Below are 17,749 nucleotides of genomic sequence, written 5' to 3'. Positions count from 1 at the left end.
GTTTTCAGTGGGCACGCACTTCATCTCTCACACTGCCAGAAATGCACAAGCGGCGCAGTTTACTTTCTTACACTCTTCCCTGCACTATTGCTGAACCACTCAGCCCTGCTGAGCGCACCTGAGCATCTGCACCTGAGCATCCTGGTGCTGTGGGTAGATACTTGTGCGGTGTTCAGCAGCCCGTCACCTTCCTCACAGTATCCTGACTTCCTTGTTGGGAATAAAGATTGAAATTGTGTTAACGTGGTCTAAACTGGCCTGCAGATGGATTGTAAGTTTTGCCTCTTGAAGTTTTGAATGCAAATTTGTGGGAATTCTTTCCCATTTATATTTTTATGCTGGTTGGATTGAACAGTGACTGTTAGGTGAACAGTGACATGTTAGGTGAATGCTAACATGCTTCGTATTGACCAGGACCCCAGGTGTTCCTTTGAGAAGGGGGCCTTTGCTTCACTTTTCCCAAAAAGTGCTGTGGCCTTTTGCATAAGTGCTGCTTGGCGTCCGCAGCACCAGGGCCAGTCCATAGCAAGCACCGACTGCTGACAATGAACCAGGTGCCTGCTCTGTCTGCCTTTGCTTCACTTTTCCCAAAAGGTGCTGTGGCCTTTTGCAGAAGTGCTGCTTGGCGTCCTCGGCACCAAGGCCAGTCTACAGCGAGCACTGACTGTGCTGACAATGAACCAGGTGCCTGCTCTGTCTGCTACCACGGCCCTGCAAGAGAGCCGTGATCAGATGAAAAACATGGAGGCTATAAGGTAAAACAGCTTGTCCAAGCTTCTCCAGCTGGGGGCTGAAACCAGCTCTCACTCCAGTTTCCCCGGCTCCTTGCTCCCTCCCTGCTGCCTTGTGCCTCCCTGAGGAGCAGGGTCTATGTTCTCGTATGGGCGTGGTCGGTGTGTGTCACAAGCAGTGTGTGTCACAAGCAGTGTGTGTCACAGAAGTCTCCATGGCTTACTACAGATCCTTAGCTTATCATTCTGCTACATCTGACACTCTGACATCCATTTGTTCCTGCAACGTTTGTGAAGGGTGACACTCAGCCATCACACAGGGATGTACTGGTCACAAGGCACACAGACTATCACCCACTGAGTGCTTCTCACACGTACTGTGTGGCCCAAGGATTGGACTAGGCCCCCACCGTATTGCCAATTCAGGAGGTGTGTGGAGAGGCCTAAGAATGGACATTCAAACAGGTTCCCAGGGACCCACACTTGAAAGCCACTGCCCTGGAGGAACTGCCCATGGCAGGGGATGGCCCGCCCAGCTCGAGGTTGTATCCAAGGCCAGAGCAAATTATGCACTCCCCCTTCTTCAGCTGAGGCAGATGAACACTTCCAAAAATAACTTCACCAGGAAATTAGGGATGCCATTGGATTTAAAGACCTAAAAAATGTCTGTCATTCACTAAAAGCTCAAGTATCATCTCCATGTCCCCATTTGCTCCACGGACACCCGAGCACCTGTCCTCCACTGCCCACTGCATGGGGTGGCAAGGCCCTGAGGCCCAGCTTCTGTCCAACACGGGCCCCTGGCTGTCCAAATTCACATCCCAAATTCAGCCACTGGGTCACACTAGCCACATCCCAGCAGACAGGACCCACATGTGGTTGGCAGCTGCTGTACTGGACAGCACAGATACAGGACATTCCCTTACCCCAGAAAGGTTTCTGTTGGGTGGCGCTCACCTCGTGGGAATGATGACACTGAGCGCATAGTGAAAGATGAGCTGAGTTATCCCTGGGGTGCAGTCCCCACCCTGTCCAGGCCTGAGAACCGCGGGAATGGGCAGGTTGGAGGAGCAGAGGGGAGTACCATGTCCTGTTCTGGAGCCTTAGTTCTTTTCCTTCAATTCCCGAGCTCTCATGTTCTCCCCTAGTGAACCCCTCTTCTCTGTTGCGCTTGAGTATAAAAAACTCATGACACCAGAAGTGGCCCCTCCAGACCTGCATTCTGCAGGCTGCCCTGCAGGATCGCGTCCAGGGGCTCTCTAACCTCCCCTGCCCCAGAGAGGCCATCTGACTCCTCTGCAGTAACACAGTCCATACAGCCTGGCTTAACTAGGTATCCTGAACTTACTTACTTATGTGGCCATGCAATACAGCAGCCAGTGACATCTTTTTGGAGCTCACAATGAGGAAAGCAGGACTGAACGTGCCTCCTATACCTTCTTTCGAGTCTCACCTTATTCAGTGGAAAGCCCTTTGTCACACAAAGTGTTGCCAGCTGGAGACAAAAGTCTCTTGCCCAGTCCCTCCTGGGAAGGCCACAGCAGGCCTGGCAGCCTCACCCTCCTCCCTGCCCCAGGGGACCCATGTCTCTGGCCAGCAGCAGGGCCACCCCCTCACTGTACACACACAGCAGGCAAGGGAGGGGAGTGATGTATTCTTTTATTGAAGCAAGTATGTCCAGTCACACCAAAACTGATGTCCTGCATTATGGTACAGCTTCATACTCAGAGTTCATCTCAAATACCAAAACATCAAATCAGGGTATGTATCAAATTGGGAAAATAAAGTAGCAGACAGACACTGTTTCAAGTAGGTACTAGAACTGATCACCCGTGAAGTGCACGTGGATGTGTACAGAAACCGTTCTAAGGCTGTATTCCAAATATATATTCTCAAGTTTTAAGCCTTTCTCATCTCAAAGACATAAACAAAGCAATATGTACTATCAATATACAATCTGTACTAGCTAGAACCTCAGAAAGTGCAAACACACTGTGACAATACAGTGGAACTATTCCTCCTCCACCCAGGACCAGAGGCATGGGCAGCGGGCCCAGGGCCGCCTCCTCCCCAGGCCCAGCCTCTCCCAATGTCTTCAGGCTCTTCCAGGAGCTTTGGGAATTGGGACCTGGCCCATCCTCACCCAGGCTTCCCCATTGATCAAGGCTCCTGCGGAAACCGGGAATGCAGAGAGGGACAAGGATGCGGAGTTCCTGCGAGGGAGACGGTCCACGTGGATGGACCGCGTGCTTTCTGAAGGACAGCTGTCCTGCGCCATGGTCAGTAGGGCCCAGGGCTCACACCAGGAAGTCAGACATGGGAAAATGGAGTGTGCTCCTCTAGCCGGGTGTAGAAAACACCTCTCAGTATTGGGCAGTTTTATCTGAATGGGCTCCAGCAGTATGGCCTGGCAAATTTTCTGTTTCCAATTCCAATTAGGGCGCTGTCTACCCAGGTGGGAAGAGGGCTGTTGGCTGCCCTCCCCTCTGTAGGTAGGTTTCAAGACTAGCTCTAAATGTCACCACCCTGGAGTCGGCCATGTATTTTTCTTCATCACAGCTCAGTGTGTCTTTCAGTCACAGCCCAGAAAACTGACAACTCCATGCTTCCCTCCCTTACCTTATTTTAGATTTCCTCCTTTCTAAAATGTAGTTGAAGAATGATTTGCTGGACACATTGTCACAGAAAATATGCTGCCAGGTGCCCCCTGCCCCTCCCTGACCCCACAAATCCCTGAAAGGAAAATGAAAATGTAAACTTTGGACAGCCCGTACTCAAAGGCTCACTTCCAGAAGTGTGCGGACGCGACCTCCCAGCCACCAGCCCTCCTATGGAGCCTCGCAGCCCAGGCTCCTGAGGGCAGGTGCCCAGGTGGAGTGGGACTCACCGCAGCCCAAACCACAGAGCAGGAAGACCAGACCCCAGTACCCTCTAAGGCACTAACCCCGACGTCAGAGACACTGGCTGGAAAGGCGTCCGAGCAGGCAGGGCTCACGTTGGTTTTGGCTGGGTTTTTTAAAATATTTTTTTCATAAGATGTTAATAATCAAAAGTAGAAAATAAAAATCTACATTTCATTAGAATAAGATGTTATCATGGATACCATCTCCCATGATACTCTCCCCTCCCCCTCCCCAAAGCAGGGCCCTGCCCTGTTATTTAAAATAAACAAAAAAAACTTTGTAAGTGCCAAAGGTTGATGCGTGAAATAATTACCATTTTTTTCTCATAAAAGTTATATACAAAATGGACCCCAACCAGTGAGGCCTCCTCATCTCAACCCACATCAGTCAAAATTTAAACCCAGTTAGTGCACGTGCTTCCTCTGGCGTCGCGGGCTGCATCCGCCTCAGGCTCTGTTCAGAAGAGTGGTCCTAGAGGGGGACAGGGGACAAGCAGTGCTCAGGCCCGAGCAGGGCGGCTTGGGTCCAAGCCATCCTCAGCCTCCCACCAAACATGCACCAGGGACCCTGGACCAGGGACGCGGCAGTGCCCAGGCTCCCTTTCCAGGAGGGTAACCCTCGTGCCCACCCTGAGTCCTCCCTCTTCCTCACAGACTCCCGTGTTCCTGACGCCCTCCTACCTGAGGGTCTTCCAGCTGTCTTTTTCCATGTGGTTCTCGGGACCCTCACTTTCAAAGGAGGCGACGAAGAGAGCTGAGAGACGGGAAAGTCCCTCAGAGCCTGTGTCCCCATGCAGTGTCTGCCTGAACCCAGCTGTCCCTTCAGGAGTGCAGCCCAGCACAAGGGGACAGTGACCTCTGGCTGGGCTAAACACAGTTCTCTGCTGTGCGGGACTCTCAGGCTGCCTGTTGTGGACTCTAGGAAGGTTCCTCGTGTTGCAGCACCTGACCTAACCCCATGTGACCCTCTCCAGCGGCTGCTGGAAACTGAGTCTCTTGTCCTTCTCTTCCATCCATCCCATGACCCACCCTCATGCACACTCGCCCCTGCGAGCAGAGCCAGCCCTGTGTGGCATGGAGCAGCCAGCAGGCCATCTCCCAGGGCAACCCCAAAGAGCACCGGGCCTGGACAAGGAGTCAGGTGGGGAGGGAGGCATGCTGCGTTGGGAGGCAGCCCTCACCTTCCTCGCTGTAGATGGGCGCCGTGAGCAGGTAACTCTGAATCTTCTTGTCCTTCTCGAAGGGACACTCTACCTGTGTCCATGTCATGAACTCATGGATCTGTCTGGAGATCTCCCAGAATTTCTGAAGGGAGCAAAACCAACTGATGTTCATCTGTCACCTTAAGCACCAAACCCTCGGTCAGGGCAGAGGACGTAGGTTTTGGCCTCAGTCTCCTGCTCACTTCACTGGTCCCAGCAAGATGGGACAGTGGCCCTGCACGCTGACCCCGTGGCCACGGTGGCACGCCATGCAGCCTCAGAGCCAGCAGGTGTCCCCCAAGGCCACTCTGTCTGGCCCTCCACCTGGGCCATCAGGCCGGCAGCAGGGTCTCTGCCTGTCTGTGCAGGGACCCAAAGAAGGCCCCACTGATAACTCCAGCCTGAGGCAGGCACCCCATCCAAACCCAGCCCAGTGGCGCCAACCAGAACGTGTCATGATGTCCCTTTTCTGGGACCTTCAGAAGGATCCCAGCTCCTGCCCACACCTCACCTGTGTGAGGTAGACATCCGGCAGCCCACAGCCACCTACACCTGCCCTGCCACCTATGTCCCACCCTCCCATCCTCACCAGGTGCCCTCAGGCCCACGAGGCAGGCTCTTCACTTCCATCTAGAATTCTCTGCCGCCTCCTCCCTGCTCAAGTCCCTTCCTATCTAAACCCCTCCTGACCTCCAATCCCACAGGGGTGGACAGGGCTCTCTCCCTGGTAGGGCCAGGCTGGAACCACGGTCCTGGATAAATACAATTCCCTGTGACTCCAAGCTCTGCAACTAGGCCATCCACCCAGAAGTACAGGCAGGGGCACCTCATACCTTGCAGTCAAACAGCACCCCGTGACCCACTATGAGGCTTTCAGTCTTGAAGGCCCTTGTGAACCTCAGGCAGGGCTCAGGAAACCCACAGATCCCGACCCAGGGCTACTGCCTGGCAGCTCCAGTAGCTCAGACAGTTTCCGCCTGGCCTGCCCTGTGCTGGGATGAGCTCACCTTGAAGTTAATGTGCCCGTTGGGCAGGTGGTTGGTATGGATTTTGTGCAGGAAGTAGATGTCCTTAACGAAGAGGTTGAACACAGGGATGACGATCTTTTCACGGCTGCTGTTGGCCATCTGGGACCTCTGCGTGGCCCCCTGCAGGGCTGTGCGGTAGTTGCAGAAGTTGCTGGACGGGTCCATGTGATGCTGTGGGCACAGGGAGGACCTGGTGAGCATCACAGCCCCATGCCCCTCCGACCTGCTCCAGACGCCCCTCTGCAGAGCAGGAGGCAGCAGACAGAGAAGGCACCTGGCCCCTGGGCAGCCTGGGAGTTAGCACGGGGGAAGGGACGCCCAAGGGTGCCTGGCTGAGCCCTGGGGCCAGGGCTTCTGAGTTCAGGTCCTGGCATCCTCTGGAAAGCCACAGAAGTGTCACTGCCCTGCCTGCCAGGCCTGACCCTCGCCCTCCTTCCTTCAAGACTTCCCTTTGCTCCTCTACTTAGATCAACACCTCCCAGACCTGACCAGCTCCACAAGACACATGCTTTGCAGAAATGGACTCTGTGGTCAAACACATCTGAGGAAGGCTGCAGGTGACCCTGTCTGCCAGCCTCTGGGCCATCTAGACCAGCCAGGACCTGGAGACACTGACCAAGGAAAAGGCAGTGTCTTCCAACACAACCCCACTCTTGTCAAACTCTTGCTTAACCGCATTCCACTCTGGAACTCGCCTTAGGTGATGCCGGGTCTGCCTGAAGTAACCGAGGACAACTTAAGTCCCCACTGCTGGAGGACGAACATGCCAGGCCAGCTCAGCCAGCACTGTAGGTGCTAGCCCCAGGGAGAGGAGGGCAGCCCCCCACCCCCACTATCAGGGCCCCCTTCGGGCCATTGCGGGACGAAATGGGTGCAGCTCGCAGCTGTGACAGGGGCTCAGGTGCCTACCTCCAAGACATCGAACTTGGCTGTCTTGACCTTGGACCAAGTTTTCTTCAGCCTTGCCACAGGACTGAGGTTCATGCCAGCTGCAGAGGACAGCAGGTAGGGTCAGGGCCGGGGGGGTGGGCCACGCAGCAGCCCCACCCTGGGTGCCCAGTCACTCACAGATGATGGCCATCATGGAGTTGAAGTTCCCGATGTTGAAGCACTCCCGGGCCACATCAATGAAGAACTCCAACATGCGGGTCCGGTGTTTCTTCTTCACCACCTGGAAGGTGGCAGGTGACCTCAGCATGGCGCTGCCGGGGGACAGCAGGAGCTGGGGCCGCCGGGCAGAGGAACAGAGGGGCAGGGAGGATCTCGGGACTTAGCTTCTGGCCACAGCGGGCTGGTCCAGGTCCATGGCTGCGTCTGGGAGGCCCAGACATGTGCACGGCCTATGCTCAGGCTCCTCAGTCATCAAAGGGAAGGCACCATCTGCCCCAGAGGGCTGTGAGGGCTGCCAAAGCCTCACACAGGCGAGAAAAATGGTGCTGGGCACAAGGGGAGCACTCCACGGATGGGGTGTCTGTTGTCATTGAAGGAATCGCTGTATGTCGGGGTTGGGGGACCACCAAGGCCCTGACAATGCAACAGGGACTTTGTGCATTCACTCTTAAAGTTCCATCATCTAACTTCTGGGGCAAGATCAGGGTCTCACTGGGTGTGGGCATGGCAGCCACCCCACCATGTCTGCCGTGGGCACTTACCCGGCACACCTCAGTGGCCACCAGCATGCTCAGGCAGTTGAACCAGTTGTCATAGGCCTCCAGGCTGTAGGTCTTGGTCAGGTCCCCTCGGCACTGGAAAGGACACAGCAGGTCATAGGGGGCCTGGAGGACCGTGGCTGGACAACTCAGTCCCCACAGCTGGCCCTGGTCCCCAGCTATGGCTCAGCCTGCACCACAGCAGCCTCGATCATGCCTGCCTGCTCCTTGCTGCCCAGTGCAGGGCTGGCAGGCCAGGCTGGCTCCCCAGCCCAAATCTGTGACCTCTCCCAGCATTCATCATCCATGACAAGCACAGCCATCTTGGAGCAGGTGCTGCCTCTTGCAGCAGGTGCTAGGAGGGCCAGTGCCACATCCATCGGGGCTCATGGCCCAGCACTCCAGAGACGCTCGGGGCGTGCTGAGTGAGGCCCACACCCACCCTGCATGGAGCGCAAGTGCTGGGCAGACAGGGCTGGCAGGGGTGCCGCAGGTCTTGGCCCACTTACCCTGTGGTTGTCCAAGGAGTCCATGTGGCTGACGATCTGCATCAAGTCCTCAGGGTAAATGCTGCTGACCCTGTCCTGGGGTGGAAGATAGCAAAGGGAAGGTGACAAGCTTCCCCTGGAGAAGGGACAGCACTGCATAGGCATGCGGACAGGGAGAGGAGGAGCTGCCCAGGGCACAGGACCTTCACCTCCTCCCAGGCCAGTCCTCCATCCTAGGGCCACTGCAGTCCCCACTGCAGGACGACACTGCTCCAGCTCCTCCCACTGACACAGCACTGCTGTGTTTCTGAGGACGTGAGTGCCAGGCACAGAGGTGCCCGCCACTCAGACGGACACATATCTGGCATGAAGTATGGCAGTCAGGGCTGGCAAGCGGGCTTCCCTGATGGCTCAGTGTGACTAGCAGGGGCCTGAAGTGCTGTGCTGAAAGAGGCACTGTGGTCCCACGGCCCCCACCCCCCAGTCAGGGCATGAGGCAGCACTGACCAGCTCAATGTGAGTCAGCTGCTGGGCCAGCACCAGGGGGTCGCAGCACACGCCCAGGATGTCCTTCTGGGCGGCCGGTGGCTTGGTCTTGAGGATGGGCCCCTTGTCTACAGCCGGTGGCCGGAGCTTCTCTCGCAGTTCCTGGAGCTGGCTCCGGGCAGCCAGGGACAGCAACAGGCTCTGCGTCATCTGGGCAATGGCCTTCTTCACTGTGCCATTCTCCTGTGGGGTCAAGGGCAATAAGGGTGCCAGCATGGGCTGGCAGCAAGGCCACCACCACTGTGGGTAGGATCCATCTCACCTCCAGGGATGTGCCTGACCAACGTGAGCCCACAGCCCCTATCTAAACCGCAGCCTTCAGGCCTTCAAGGACAAAGTGGGGCACAGCATGGGCTCCTCTGAGGACTGCTGAGGAGGGGTCTCAGTGGGCTGTCCTGCTGCAGGACAAGGCTAAGGGCAGAGACAGGTTCAAGACTGAGCTTCTGGGTCTGAAAAGCATGGCTTTTTCAGAGGCGGCCCACTGAGCTGCTTCCTGCAGCAGGAGCAGCCCATAGAACAGTTCAAGGCATGGGAAAGGCTTCTGCCAAAGCCAGGAGTCTCTGCCCCCTAGTTGGGAGCAGCCTGGGGTCCCTGGCTCCTCCTGGAGTACTCGGGGTGAACAGGAGCTGCTAAGCACAGGGAATGCTTCCACTGTGGAGGCCCAGTTGGCCCAGGCATCTCCAGTTCTCTCTCCACCAAGGGCAAAGGTGAAGACATTTGAAAAATGGGAGGCCGATTTAAAGCCTTACCCCCACCTCCTCTCACTAATCCAAGACAGGCAGAGCCTTACAAACTCTCAATAGGCTCCCACTCCAGGGACAAGGACAGCAAGGGCCAGGAGAGGGTCGAGACAATGATTGCCAGGCCCACAACCGGGCTGCAAGGTCCCTGCTTGCAGTATCATGGGTGACCCTGGCCCACTGCTGGCCAGCTGAGCTGTCATCTGGGGGAAGGGAGGTTGAATGGGGCCAGCCAGCAACCCTCCTGGCGGAGTAACATGGAAGGGGACCACATACAGAGTTGTCCCCGAAGCCCCCACCCTCCCAAGGGCAGACCCTGGCACACACCCAAGGACCCCCTGGCCAGAGCCCAGGGAGCACTCACCTCATCACACTGGGTGACACGGTGTGTGATGGCTTTCAGCTCGGCCATGGCCTTCTCATCCTGGAAGTCATAGGGGAAGGCCTCCGTCCACTCCTTCAGGAGCTGCACGATCTTGGCTGAGAAAGACTTCAGCTTGGCCTGGGGCAGCAGGGGATACAGAGTAAGGCCCCACAGGGCAGAGTAGGGGACTAGATGGCAAATGGTGCAAGCTTCCCACATCCCCAAGCCACACCCCAGGCCCTGTGCTGGGCACAGCCCCCAACTGCGTGCCACCTGCGGTTTGGCCAAACCTGAACTGCCACATGACTCCTGTTTGGTTCCTTCTTCCTTCCCCTTAAGTTGGCTTTCTTTTTCACTTAAATAAACTTATATTTAAAAAACACACCCCATCTCTAAGGTGACAAAAACTAATTCCATTTGCTATAATTAGAAGTTACCCATAAAAGCAATACAGTAAAATAACCCAAGCCAAGCCATCCAGTTAGAGGAGAGCTCCCGTCTGCCCCCTGCGGTTGAAAGCAGGGCGACAGCGCTGAAAGGGGTGTGACCCCGAGGGGAGGCGACGCGCCCCCGCCGCCCCAGTCCACAGGCATGCACGACCCCACCCAGCACAGGACCTAGGGCATGGGGACTGGCCCTCTTGGCTGAAACGACTCTGACCCTCTCGGAAGATGCCCGCGCGGCCTCTGCCCCCGGGGAGAGGGGACTGTGCCCGATGCTCAGGCGCCGCGCCCCCATCCTCCAATCCCCCATAACGCACCACAGGCCAAGCCCCTCCTGCGCCAGCCAAGACTCCGCGCCAGCCCACACCAGCCCACTCAGACCGCTGGACCCCGCCCCCGGCCTCCGCACCACCCAGCCCGCAACTCTGCAGCTTTCTTCGCCCACGCCGCACAGCCTCCAAACCACCGGATTCCGCCCACGTTGCCAGCCTAGGCCCCCCACCAACCGTTCCCACCACGCCCCTAACCCGGACCCAACCCACAGCTCCAGCCCAGACCTCACCCCAGCCTGGTGTGGCGTCACGTCCCAACTCAGACCCGCCCCACAGCCCCAGCCAGGCCACGCCCCAACCCTAGCCCTGACCCCGCCCCCAGGCCCCACCAGCCCAGCCAGGCCATGCCTAACCCTAGCCCTGACCCTGCCCCGAGAGCCCACCGCCCCAGCCAGGCCACGCCCCAACCCTAGCCATGACCCCCGCCCCCTGGTCCCACCCTGGACCCCACCCTGCAGCCCCAGCTAGGCCACGCCCAACCCTAGCCTTGACCCCGACCCTGCCCCAGCCCCTAGCCCTGACCCCACCCCCTGGCCCCACCCTGGACCCCATCCCACAGTCCCAGCCAGGCCAAGCCCCAGCTCTAGCCCTGACCCCATCCCCCAGCTCTACCGTGAACCCCGCCCCATGCCTCCAGCCCCTAGCCTTGACCTCGCCTCCTGCCCCCTGCCCCCGCCCGTGCCCCAGCCAGGCCCCGCCTCACCTTTTCAGGCCCTGCCTCCAGCTGCTGCTTCTGCTCCACGCAGATCTGCCCCACGCGGGCCAGCAGGTCATGAGGGGGCATAAAGACCCGGGAGCTCAGGAGAAAGGTGAAGATGTACGTCCTCTGAAGGCAGGAGACGGAGAGAGGGCGGAGGGAGGGTGAGGCAGGCCCCCGGAGGCTCACCGCGCTGCTTCACCTGGCCCGGCTGCCTCCTAGGCCCAGCACCGCCGGTCCGGAGGCCATGCCTTCACCTGCCCGGTTCCCTTCGCCTTGCAGGCCCTTCCTCCTCTTACTGCTACCCCGGCCCTGCCTACCTAGGAGGCACGGCTCGAGCCCCGCCTCCCAGCAGCTCTCCCAGGCCTCCTAGCAGTCTTCCTCCGCTGGGATTCTCCCCCTCTCTGCCCCACGCCACGATAGGGCTAACCCCAGCCTGGGACGTTGGTAGGGCTCCATGGTGCTCGCTGCGCCAGGATGCAAGCCAGCTGCTGCTTCAGATCCTCGTGAGCCGAGCTGGAGGTCAGCGGTGGGGAGGGTGGGGGATGCAGGGAGGTTGGCACAGGAGCGGGGCCTGTCGGGAGCAGGGCTGATCCATGGGGCGGGGCCTCATCATCAGGGGCGGGGCTCCATCAGCAGAGCCGGGGGCCCCATCAGCAGGGGCGGGGCCTGAGGGGCAATGCTGGTGGGGGCCCCTGCACTCTCTGACCAGCTCTGGGCCTAGACCCTGACTGCCAGAACAGGGCCCCTCCATATCACATCCACGTGCCTTCCATCAAGATCCTCGTGGGCTGGGTTCTTGGGCCTTTTGTCTAATGAGGGTCAATGTCTGTGGGAACTTCACTCTAGCTCCTGCTTGTGGACAGGGTAGACTTGCAGGTTGAGGAGACTGCCTGGGGCTCCCTAGAGGGACTCTGCCCCACGTGGCTGCTGCAGGCTGGGCTGCCCAGAAGCCTCTGCCTCCACTCCCAGCCCATATAACCCGGTTTTTCTTGCCCCAGCCAGAAGCAAGCCAGGTTGTGCTTGCTGGGAGTACAGGCCTCCTGGAGCAGGACTCAGGGGCCTGGGCTGACACTGCCCACCGCAGCCCTCCCTGGAGCATCAGGGACTCCTCTAACATCCTGCAAACTTCCCACGCCCTGCCCCAGGCTATGCAGCATGGCAAATTGAGGGGTCAGAGCCAGCACATCTCTCAGGGTCCCCCTTCTAAGGAGACAACTAAGACATGGAGGAAAGGCCCACCATGGAGCTCTTGGCCAAGGGCAGGGCACCCAAGGGGAGAGCCTGTGCATCTCCAAGGAGGAGCATGGAGATCATGTGTGCATGTTTGTGTGCATGTGTGAGTGTGTTCAGCTACCGGTGCACATGGGGAAGGGTGGGGTGGCGGGGGAGGGGTAGGTGCTCAGCAGAGGAGCCAATGCCCAACTGGACTCTCGTGGGAAGCTGGTCAGATCTCAGGGCACAGGGACCACACTGGGTGACCGCCAAGGTGGCTCCTCTGGGGTAGGCCTCTGAGAGGGGTGGCTTCTCCAGCTGTGGCATGAGGCCTCTGCCCCACAGACAGTCCTGCCCTGGACTACTTCAGGGCCTTGGGCCCCTCCCCTGGCTCTGCCCTGTGGGCACTCACCAGCCTGTCTGCACTGCCATCTCCAGCCCCAGCCAAACCCTGACAGGGCTTACGGGACAGACAGAAGGACAGATGGAGGAGGAGGAAGAGTGGGCAACAGAAAGGCAAGGCCCCCTCACCCAAAGCCCAGGAAGGCAGAGGAGGCCTGGCAGGTGGTGAAGCCAGGCTGACTGCAGCCCCGTTCAGTGGAAGCTAGAGGGCAGCATCCCTCCCGCCCACCTCCCTGCAAGCTGTCTGACTCCCAGGCTGACAAGCAGGGCAGGGAGGGAGAGGGGATAGCATGATGCGGGCAGGACTGGCCCTCCCAGAGGGTAGATGCTCAGCTCACAAGAGGGAGCTGGCAGGCCCAGTGCCACTGCTGCTAAGAGACATCACCCTCCAGGGGGAGGGAAGGCACACTTGACAAGGGAACACTTTCTCTGTTCCAAGACTATCATGCCACCTTGAGGTGAAAAGGGAGGATTAGGGTTGTTGCCTAAGAACAGTCCCTGAGTCAGCCTGAACAGCGCTCCGCTGACAGGGCAGGGCAGGCCGGGCCATCTCCTCTTCATTCTGGACCACCAGGGTTTATGTACAAACCAGCTTCCCAGCTCAGCCCATCTCCTCTTCATTCTGGACCACCAGGGTTGATGTACAAACCAGCTTCCCAGAGCTCAGCCCTGGGCTCCAGGACCTCGGCTGGGCATGCCCTCGCCAGGACCCCAAGTGCTGGCTTTGCCCTTTAAAACTCCTCTTCCTCCTTGGAGGCCCTGCTCAGAACTCAGGGCCCTGCTCGGCCCTTGTGTGTTTCTGCTTCCCGTGTCCCTAGGATCATCTCCTCCTACCTGGGGCAGCAGCAGGGAAGTCACAGCAGGTTCCCCCAGGCCACCTGCTAGCTGGGGGTATATGCAGAGCAGAAGGCAGAGAAGGCCCTAGAGGTGTGCCTGGGCCCCCCACTGCCCTGCCCCTCCTGCAGCCCTGTCTAGCTCTACCACTCTGTGGGGGCCTCCTTCCCACACCCGACATCTCCTGGAGCCCAGGTCACCCCATTAGTCTCACTCCACAAGGCCCCACGTACTCACATCGGGGTAATAGTCCACTGTGGGAACAAGGTGCTCCATCAGGGCCTCCAGGGACCCAGAGATGAGGCGTCCATCTTGGAAGATGAGGTCCCCGGAGCCGCCACCGGACCCGCCTCCACGCTCCCCCATGCCAGGCTGCACCTGTCCGCTACAGCTGGGCCCAAGGATGCTGGAGAAGACAACGGACGTCTGGGGCATAGTTTCCTGGGAGAAAAGAGCAAGGACATGAGGCATCAAAGGCGCCTCCACAGCTCCACAGACCCTCCTCCCAGGCAACCTGCAGCGTGCATGCATGTGTGCAGGGGTGCGCGGCAGGGGCGCAGCGGCACTGGCAGAGGGCACCCCCATTCCAGGGCAGGGCAGGCGGGCTCCTTGGTGGTCCCCCAGCCGCTGCACATCTGATCACTGTGTCTTCAGCTCCCTGTGGGCCAGACCTCATTCCAGGGCCCTGGTCACTCAAAGCCGGCAGAGAAGAGAAACTCTGGGAAAAATGTCCAAGAAGGGACAGGGAGCCTGCAGTGGGCAGTCAGGGCTGCCTGGGGTGAGAGGGCTGTGAACAACTGATGGGGCTGGCCGCGCAGCTCCCAGGATAAGAAAGGAACACCCTAGGCATGAGGGACAGTGAGTGCCGAGGTCCTGACCCAGAGATGTGTGCAGCAGGGAGCTGGGAGGGCAGTCTGAGGACTCAGGGCCGGACACACAGGCTGCATGTGCTGCTTCACTGAGGTGGGAGCCTGGGGCTCTGAGCACAGTGGTCTGACTTATGGTGGCTGCCACGTGGATGGTGGGTCTTGCCACAGCCCAAGGAGAGCTTGCTCAGGCAGGTGGTAGCAGGAGTGGCGAGCAGGGCCACTCCACATGGTGAAGGTCTTGGGCCGAGTGGCTGACCAGTATGAGGCAGGGCTGTGGGCAGGGCTAGAGAGAGATCTGGAACTAGCTTTGGGGCCTGTGAGTCTGAGTGCCCCTGAGATGCAGATGTCTGAGCAGCTGGGCCTCCTGGAGGCCTCGGTGCCCACACTGGGACTGTCCTCCACAGCATGGCCTGCTGTGATGGGGCTCAGGGTCTCACCACACCCTGCAGCTGGGAGTTCTTGTGAAGCCTAGGGGAGTCTGAAGCCCTCTGGGCCTGTTTCCCCAGTGCCCCAGACAGCCAACCATGCCTGGGAGGAGCCAAGTGGGGACTGGACGATGCAGCATTTGCCAGCCTGAGGGCCAGAGGTGGCCTGCCTGTGGCCTTGCCTGCACACAGAGCCAGCCTCAACCTCCTGGCCCTCAAGGGAAGGCAGCACAGGTGCCAGCGGCTGAGGTCAGGTGGAGAAGCGAGACCCTCCTGCCATTTTGGCCTTAGTTTCCCCACTGCACAGAGCAAATTATTGCCATGATTACTTCAGTGCCATGACAGGACCGTGGGCCTCTGCCCTGTAGGGGCCTTACAAGGAGAGAGCGGACCACCTGCCCGCACCCCCCCCCCCCAACACACACACACAGCATGTCCCTGTCCCTCCCACCAGGGAAAAAAGAGCATCTGGCCCAGACGTCACTGGTTTTCCCACCAAACACCTAAAGGTTTCCTTGGAATTCTTAGAAAGTCTTTGGCAAGGAGAGCAAGAACACAACCAAAGGCCCCACGATGACGCTGGGTGGAATGTCCAGGCCCCCAGGCTCAGTGCTGCCCCCACTCCAGGACAGGGAGGTCATGGCTCAGACTCACACAATGCTCCCCTCAAACTCAGGCCAGCAGCGGTGCCTCACACAAGTTAGAATGCACATTCTCAGGCCTAGCCCCAGACCTGCTGGTCAGAAACTCTGGGGTGGACTGCTTCTGTACCCCAACGCGCTCTCCACTCCAGCTCACTGATGTGAGCCAATCCTTCATTTTTCAGATGGTGAAACTGAGGCCCAGTGGGAAGGAACTCAACTAAGGAAACCCCAGGAGTTCCAAGTCCAGCCTAGGTGTCACCACCTCCAGGAAGCCTCTCTGGGTTTAACCTAGACTGTTGACCCACAAAGCCAGAAGTGGCTGTATCATTCACCTGTGTATCCTATCGCTGGCTCAGGGTGGCATTCAGTGACCATTTGTGCAATGAAGTCACGAAGGCAGGCTCACAAACCCCTTGTTGCCCACAGCTGCTCAGCACTGTCTCGGGCATCTGAGGCCAATGCACTGCGGGACAACTTCCCCAAGATCACACAGTTCTGGGTTCAAAAGGCGACCAGCAGGTGGTAACCTTGGTCAGTTGGGCCTCCTCACCCCAAGCTCTTGGGGTCATCAGAGAGGGCATTTGCCGAGCCACTGGCCTCTCCCACTGCAGGCTGCTCTGGTCAGGAGGTAGTATGTGGGGGATGCACTCTGACACCCCACAAACTCAGCCCCAGCCGATCCCCCACAGGGCAAGGCCACTCCATGTCCAGCCTGCAGAGAGACCTGCCTCAGTGCTAAGAGGCCTGCCTAGGAGTTGAGGAGCCATCCTGGGGACCCAGCCCACTGGTCAGCAGCCAGAGAGGGGCTGGGAAGGCCACGCCTTCGAGGGTGGGGCCTGGAGGAGGAGCATGCAGGGGTGTCCCAGGCAAGCAGAGGTTCTGCACATGCTCAGAATCCCTTTGAGGAGTCAGCAGAGCCTGACGGGGGCCGTGTGGAGCCGCACTGACCTGAGAGGTGGGGTGCTCTGGGTTCCTTCTGTCCTGCCTACCTGGAGACCCACCTGGGGACACGGCCCAGGGCTAGGTCTCCTGCATCCAACAAACCAAGACCCTGCAGGTCTGGGGGATGCCCCATGAGCCCCTACCCCCAAAAGCTCAAACCTAGCAGGGCCCACCCTGCCCAGCCACGGAGCACTTCGAGGAGGGTCTCCAGGGCTCAGTGCCAAGTGGAGAGGCAGGTTCCCTACATGGCTTTTCCCGGGCAGGAATCCTGGCCCTGCAGCAGGCCCACTCCTTGTTCCTGGGTGCATCTGGCCAGCCCTCCACCTTCCCAGCTGTGAAATGGTGATGATGACAGCACTTCCACTGCGGGGTCCCCTGCCGGCCACCCCCACCCAGCCCTGAGGTCGCTTGTTCTTGCACCTGCTTCCTCCTTGCCCCAACAGCAGGGGCAGGCACTTCGACAGGCAGCTGCAAACCTGTGTATCCGAACAGCTGTGTCCACCACCAGGCGGCCCCTTCCCAGGGAAGAATTGCACACTGGGCTCTTGGCTCCAGTCACAGCAATAGCGATCATGATACAGTGAAGGCCAGGGTGCTGAACACTGAAAACCGCAAGGCTACAGTTGAAGAATCCCAGTTACTCTTCCCAGTCACCCCCTATGCTCCCAGAGAACCCGTTATTCCCTTACGCAGACGAGGGCTGAGTACCTGCCCCAGGTCACAGCCAGAGGGCAGCAGTGCCAGGATTCATGCCGAGCAAGCAGCAGGGGTAGGCAGGGAGCCCAAGTCCAAGCCTGGCTCCACCACCTGTCTTGGCTATGTCAAGATCCTCAAACCCTTGGAGCCTTAACTTCTTTGTCTGTAAAATGGGCACAGGGAGCACTACTTCAGAGGTTTGCAGGGAAGATCAGAGGAGCCCCTGTGTAAGGTGCTGGGCACCAGGTGCCTCCTCACCCCCAGGAGCTGATTCCCACCAGCATGATTGCTCAGCACCCCTACAGACCACACAGGAGGCACTGCTTATTCTAGACACACTGGCCCTTTGTGTTTGGGCACTGTGGAGAGCTCAGGAAGCCCCCCAGGGCTAGGCAGAGATAGGGCTGTGGCGGGCCAGCTTGCTCAACCAGCATTTGTGGGAACCATCACCTCCACCCCAAGTCCAGCTGGGGCTGGCCTGGACAGAGCAGGCCACCCTGACCCCAGAGAGCCAGACCCTGCATGGATGCTCTAAGGCCAGGTGTGGTCCCCAGAGCAGGAGCAGTACCTTCTCCTGAGCCAGAAACTGGTGGGAGTGGG

General features: G+C 58.9%; 1 protein-coding gene across 3 annotated transcripts in view; it reads right to left on the bottom strand.

Annotated features, from left to right (window-relative positions):
- Positions 1–2,373: 2,373 nt before the first annotated feature.
- Positions 2,374–17,749, bottom strand: part of RASGEF1A (RasGEF domain family member 1A) — a 72,164-nt gene continuing 56,788 nt past the window's right edge. Inside the window, exons 2-13 of one of the 3 annotated variants that reach the window (XM_031015657.3) lie at positions 13,811–14,014; positions 11,129–11,251; positions 9,651–9,788; positions 8,508–8,729; positions 8,022–8,096; positions 7,516–7,608; positions 6,932–7,034; positions 6,773–6,852; positions 5,843–6,034; positions 4,815–4,938; positions 4,315–4,387; positions 2,374–4,105 (exon numbers count right to left, since the gene is read on the bottom strand). In XM_031015657.3, the coding sequence (XP_030871517.1) occupies positions 4,081–4,105; positions 4,315–4,387; positions 4,815–4,938; positions 5,843–6,034; positions 6,773–6,852; positions 6,932–7,034; positions 7,516–7,608; positions 8,022–8,096; positions 8,508–8,729; positions 9,651–9,788; positions 11,129–11,251; positions 13,811–14,008 (1,446 nt within the window). In that variant the 5' untranslated portion in view covers positions 14,009–14,014 and the 3' untranslated portion in view covers positions 2,374–4,080. The other 2 variants (XM_019035614.3, XM_063710138.1) reach the window with 2 other exon arrangements.

This window comes from Gorilla gorilla, chromosome 8, assembly GCF_029281585.2.
Source record: "Gorilla gorilla gorilla isolate KB3781 chromosome 8, NHGRI_mGorGor1-v2.1_pri, whole genome shotgun sequence".
NCBI lineage: Eukaryota > Metazoa > Chordata > Mammalia > Primates > Hominidae > Gorilla > Gorilla gorilla.
This window is presented reverse-complemented; position numbering and strand designations above follow the sequence as displayed.